Genomic DNA, 6,522 nt, shown 5'->3' with positions numbered 1-6,522 from the left:
TCGGTAAGCCTCGGTCGCTGTCCAACTGAGAGAAAACATATTCCCTTGGCTGCAAAATGACGACGTTTGTTTTGACCCTTTCCCGTGTCGCTACACTTTCAGCCAAACAAAGATGGCCGCCGGAAGTGACATCTCATCTCGCTCATCCTCTACGACCTTCAAGTTATCTTCAAGTTTTTTTTTTAATCAGGTTCATCTTTTTAACAATACTTGTTCTGTTAGATTTATATTTAAAGAGTTTTTAAAAAAAGTTATTCACAGATTAAAAAATACGTAATTTAAATACATACAGTGTCTCCATGTTGTATTTGTTTATTAATTTTCGGGCGATGTCTTGCAAAAGGTGGCATTGACTTTGCAACAGTGCATCCAAAATACTTTATTTACTGAGACTGCATATTGGATTCTTAGTTACAAATGGATTTTCCAACCAGTTTGGGTGGTTCATGAAGGTATTCATGATAAAACCCTTTAAGCTAGTAGTCTTAGCTCCTGAACGTCATTACTGACCCCGCCAAAACAAACAAATACATTTACCTTCCTGGTGAGCAGCGCTGTCAGGGCGCAACAGCCTCTCCATAATGCAGATTTGTACAACCAGTGAAACAACAGAAAGAGAAATTCAGAAACTTAAACAGTCTTTTGTTTTTGCAGTGTCAAATGTGATGACTGCCAAAATGGATATGTCACCATCCTTGTTTTATACTGATCAAAATGGGAATTATTTGTTGTCAGATTTACACAAAATAAAACATTTTAACACTAAAGTTTGCAGCCTTTCCCTTCATACCCAAATTGAAAGAAAAATTGAGTTGATAAAAGTTTAGCTTTACTTTCAAGTAATGGCAATGAGGGACTACTTTATTTTAATGCTTGAATTATTACAATTTTAAGACATTTTCATGGCACATTAAAATTATTGGAATGAATTTGAATTTTTAACATAACTGATATTAAAGCTTAAAACTCCTGTTGGTAAAATAGTTGATTTTTGAGTCTCATTCCCAACTCCGACCCCAACCCAGACGCTTTTAGATTGTAGGCAGTATTTGACGAGTTGGGAATGAGACTCAAAAATCGACTATCTTACCAACAGGAGATTTAAAATGATGCAAAATTAAGTCTGTGGGTGTAAATCATGTATGTCGACATTGTAAAATTATTAATTCACTATCATTATAAGGTTTTCAAGGAAAAGAGATACTCTTATTCAGCACCTTTCTACAATACAACCTTTAACCTAACATCATAAATTCATATAAGTCATACTCATTACAATGTCAAAATTTTTTAGATAGATAGTGCCCTATGTTAGATTTGTTCTGTTTTCCCCTCAGTAAGATGCACGGCACATATAGCTTTAAACGTTATCATTATACCACTTCATGCTTGTTTTGTAACGCGTGAGAGACCTTGGACATGTGAAAAGCAGAACTGAACTATCAATAGAAAACGCTCACCACATCAAAAGTGGCTGCATTTGCATTGAAACAACAGAAAATGTGACGCTGCTGCAAATGTATTCCCGTAATCATCTGACTGACCTTGGGGTAGGAGAGAATTAATCAAGCCACATTGTGCTAGTGCGTATGTAGGCAGTGTAAGTAAAGCTGTATGTTTGAACTGATGAATTGAGTTCATTTTGAATAATCAAACAGAAAAAAAAGAAGAAATGGAAGTTAAATGAAGGAATCTTGCCCCGTGGTTTATGATCTTCATGCTCAGGTTACATCACTTACAGAATATTCTGAATAGCACAATTACACGAGGGAGGTATTTACAGCACAGCCAGGAGACGCACCTATAAATTATAAACTGCTTTACATTAGGTGTGGAACAATCCGGGGACTTCCTCCTGTCAAGTGTGACTGGTAAGTATGATCGCAACACTAATGAGTGTCATTTAACATAAGTAATGGATGTAGGAGGGAGGAACACACCAGGTTCTTCTTGTCCCTCCTGCCAGGTGTCTTTAACCCAGAAGTGAAACTCTGCTCGTCTACCACATTGTGAACACTTTTAAAACAACTGTTTGATCAAACGCCTCCAGAGCGCAATTTGAATTTGATATATTACACTTGTTTCTTTTAAAAAAAAACATTATTCATTGTGTGTTTGATCAACTACAAACTTGGAAACAGCTGTGTTCTTTATGTATCTGAGACTGAAATAAACGTGTATTTTGCTAAACAATCCAGTGACAAAGAAATTCAAGCAAGAGACAAATGTTTGCCTCCATCTTTTATATCAACCTTTATTTATCCATGTACACAGTGAACTAATAACCTGATGAAGAGCTCCTTTAATAGAGCAACTCCACTACCACACAGTAAACACAAGGGGGTGCTGGATGATCAAAACTGGGACTCCATTCCTTCACTCACTTTAAAGTGGTCTAAACACAAAACCATAGATTTTTAAATTTAGCAGCGGCATAGCAACCAGTGTGGCACCAATAAAAAAATAAAGGAAGATGAAAGAGGCAGTAACGGCGCTAGAAGGCCTGAAGTGTGACTTTATGTTTATCTAGCAGGGAAGAGTAAGTCTCCACTGCGTGATATAAACATTTCTTCACTGAAGGTCTGCTGGATATTAACACTGCTTACATAAGAGAAGGAAGTAAATTACGACCTTTATTACATTGTTTTTTAAGGGGCTCCATAACTTGGCGAGGGAATCGCTCACACAAGCTCAAACACTGAATCATTACATCCCAGATTTCACTTTTAACTTCGATGCTGCATCATGTGAATGTGTATTCTCACACACTTTTAATCCCATAGAATAATGTACTGTATTTCCTGGTTTAAATCAGACTGCGGGGGATTAACCTGCTCAGACACCTTATTACGTGACTCTGGGGGAAAATAAGCTGGATCACATCATCAGGATGATCTTCACTTTGGTTCTGAGACTACTCACTTTAAACAGAAAGCGTGCATTAAAAACTCAGGCATGGTATGTCAAAGACACTGGCATTGACTAGCTAGAGGTAGTGCAACAACAGATAGTATTAAGTTGCTTTATGTGAAATGTAAAACCCAGTGGTTTTGGAGCGTTTTTGATCCATACTAGTGGATAAAAGTCAGGATATCTTGACCTCTGTAGCATCAATATTGACCTTTCTTTTTCAAATGTGTCCCTTGATTATCTCCCAACAATGTGGAAGAGCAAAACTAGGTTGCTGGAGTTTCCCTTTAACCCTTCTTTAAAAAGGTGCAATGTGTAGGATTTCGGAGATTCAGGTACGGCCGACCCCCCTTGGTGCCCCCATGTTCAAAAAAAACGCTGCGAAAGTGCCCTCTTGGATGCCCTCATGGTAGAGAAAACATGATAAAGTGCCCTTTCAGTAAAAAGAAACTTGATCGATTTCCCTTTGGGACATCTTTTCAGTGGAGAAAACGTGATACATTTCCTTCTAGGGTGCCCTTCCAGTGGAGAAAACATAATAACGTGCCCTTTAGGGTGCCCTTCCAGTGGAGAAAACATAATACAGTGCCCTTTAGGGTGCCCTTCCAGTGGAGAAAACATAATAAAGTGCCCTTTAGGGTGCCCTTCCAGTGGAGAAAACATAATACAGTGCCCTTTAGGGTGCCCTTCCAGTGGAGAAAACTATATAGACAATGCCCTGTCTTCACTATAAATATGTCATGACTTTTCTGCTTGCTGGTGCCCTTCCTATTTTTTTCGCCCCTGTCCCTCAAACATCCTGAGTCCACCACTGCTTCAAAATGTTCTGGTGAAGTAAAATCCATTCAGCTAAAAAATAACCCTTTGTAAACACAGTGTGTCGTGTTTGTACCCTGTCATGTAAAAATGGTAAAACAATCTTAGGGCATATACACAAAACACATGCAGTTTTCATTGTAGTATTTTCAATAATTGCCACCAACCCTTCTCATCAAATTAAGCTTGATTGGGAATAGACTTAATTATCTCCCACTGAGAATAAAGAACGTGCAATTTCACCAACAATAAAACATCAGAGCTCTTATTTTTACTTTTCAATTAGGCCTGGGTGGGGTAACGGCTTTTCATTGTCTATTCATTTAAGTTACTCTGGGGGGCGAAGTGGAAAGTTTGAGCGCAGAGAGGGACTGTAGTGCTCTTGTTAGGTGAGAGGAGGGAGAGGGAGGGAGGAGAGAGGACAGAGGGGAGGAGAGGGGAGGTGGGAGTGCGTGGGACTGCTGGGCAGACGGAGAGGGGAGGGGAGAAAAATGCAGCTTGGACATTCCCAGGCTGGAGGAAGAGAAGAGGACTGTTTTCATGCGCTGGGAGAGAAAGAGATAGTTGAAGGGGGTAGAAAATCGCATGAAGGAGAGGCTGATGGAGGCTGATAATAACTGAGGGGAGAAAGTTTCTGCGGAGAATGTGGAGAGGAAGCAAATGCAGGAAAAGGGGCTGAGGACTATGTAGGAATTCCTGACTGAAGTCATGGTAAGTCCCACTTTTTTCAAGCTGTGGAAGAGTCAAGTTTTGTGTGTGGAAAATGATTGAAAGTATTCTGATGAGGAAGAGACATGCAGAGACATGTATCACTGAACATTTTCCAGACTCCCTTCAGGGACTCTGTGCGCAACTTTATGTTCCCCTTTTTTAAGTCGTATGAAAGGCTGATATGGCAACATTTTGCTACAGATGTGTCACTTCCACATGTGCTTCAGACACTCAAAAAAAACCCCCAAAAAAACGGCATCACATATTTGACTTTTAAAGGTGCACTATGTAGTTTTGGAGAATAAATTCAAACTCAGAATTTTAATATTTAAATTATTAATGAGGCAATAATACAAACTCTAATATTAGCTGAATAAACAAGCTGTTCTCAGAGGTCCCCAGAATACTGTTTGAAGCTAGAAAGGTGGCAGGGTCCGCCACATATAAACAGTCTGAAATTGTGTTGTCCTTTAAGGTCTGTTTGTTTATTCAGTTTATTCAGGCATGAAAACAAAGAGAGTTTGTTTAGTCTTTTTAAAAAAAACCTTTTTAAATTTCTTCTCCAAAACTACATAGTGCGCCTTTAATCATAACTTCTCATTAAGGCATGCGTTTGATTAGAGAAGCCAACAGTTGTAACAGCTTGCAAAGTTGTCAGCGACTTCTAATGGCATGATTTAAGTCGTGTGACGTCGGTGACTTTTGTGGGTTTTTCTTGCAGCGGGAGCAAAAGAGCTCTCTGTTGCATCTCCGGGGATTTTGTTTACCGTCCCCACCCACCCCATGGCCTGATCAGTGACATACACTGGAGGCAGCGACACAGAGAGTTGACTCACGCGAACAACACATGCACACACACGGGAAGATAAATCAAGACAGAGAGGAACGAACACGGGGAGATTTTAGACCGTATTCACGCTTCTGTGCGTCGGGCAGGGTGGAGCAGTTTGGCAGGGAGAGGAAGAGGGAAAGCAGAGAGAAAGAGCGGAATAAAAGAGGAGGGTAGGGTTACTTTTTTATTTTAGGAGACTTGGACGGCAGCGGCGGTGGTTTCGGTGATGCCGCATTTTCCACATTGGACCTGGGAGAAAAAAAACAGAGAGAGAAAGAGAGAAAGGAGGAACAAGGGATGGCATGGACTTCAGGGGAAGGAAGAACATGTGCAGTACAGTTTCATCTTCCTCTGTAACCAGTTGGGAAAGTTTTGTGTGGAAAACAGCAACAGATTTACACACGAGAACACGTACAGTCACAGAAAACTCTCAAAAGTATAGAAATCATGCCTCAAAGAGTGGATTCAACACTTTAAAGGGGCAATATGTAAGAATTGGCCATCAGCTGTAGTTGCTGTTAGCTAGTAAGCTCAGTTAGTTGTGCAGCAGGGAAGTGTTGGTGTTAATACTGCTAGCACAGGAGCTTAGGTCCAGGACAGGCTGTCGTTAGCTGGTTAGCATGCTAACTTCAGTAGATAGCTCCGCAACACAATACATAGTTGTCAGTAGCTGCCATTAGCTGGTTAGCTCAGTTAGCCCAAGTCCCCTGGAAGACTGCCAGGCTTTGAAGCCAGTTTCCATAGTGGCCAAACAGTGTAATTACATCGCCACGTGAAGAGTTGTGGCCCAAAAAGACTTTTTTCCCAGAAGCTCATTTTATCCCCATTCAAGTTAGCCGGACGTAAACCGGAAGTTAGCCGGCTTGGTCACATGGAAGATCTGGGTTTTTTAACACCCAGGAGGTCGAGCTGTTTTGGCTTCAAGCTCCACTGTGCAGCTGTCTTGGGAATGGACGGCCAGGGCGCTATGTCCAACTCTGTATCCAGCTTTTTTGATGAGTTAGCCGTGCAGCTAGCAAGAATTGGAGTCCGGAGCACCGGGAGAATGTGTGTAGCTGAGCTCAGGGTCGCTAGTTAGCATGCTAACTTCAGTAGGTATATTCCAACACAACAAACAGACCTAACTATGTCAAAACTGTTAGTCCTTCTGATAACTTTTTAATGTTTTCAACTAAAATTCTTACATATTGCACCTTTAACAGAGCCGTTTAAGCTCAGTCCTTCAAACAACATGTGTCCAAAACCCTTTAACA

General features: G+C 40.6%; 1 protein-coding gene across 1 annotated transcript in view; it reads left to right on the top strand.

The window, feature by feature from the left end:
- The first annotated feature begins 4,307 nt into the window (after positions 1 to 4,307).
- Positions 4,308 to 6,522, top strand: part of arhgef40 (Rho guanine nucleotide exchange factor (GEF) 40) — a 43,653-nt gene continuing 41,438 nt past the window's right edge. Inside the window, exon 1 of the mRNA XM_073474402.1 lies at positions 4,308 to 4,437. Within this exon, the coding sequence (XP_073330503.1) occupies positions 4,435 to 4,437 (3 nt within the window). The 5' untranslated portion in view covers positions 4,308 to 4,434. The remainder of the gene's footprint in view (positions 4,438 to 6,522) is intronic.

The sequence above is a fragment of the Pagrus major genome, chromosome 10, assembly GCF_040436345.1.
Source record: "Pagrus major chromosome 10, Pma_NU_1.0".
Lineage (NCBI taxonomy): Eukaryota > Metazoa > Chordata > Actinopteri > Spariformes > Sparidae > Pagrus > Pagrus major.
The sequence above is the reverse complement of the archived record's forward strand: the minus strand, read 5'-3'. Positions and strand labels throughout refer to the sequence as shown.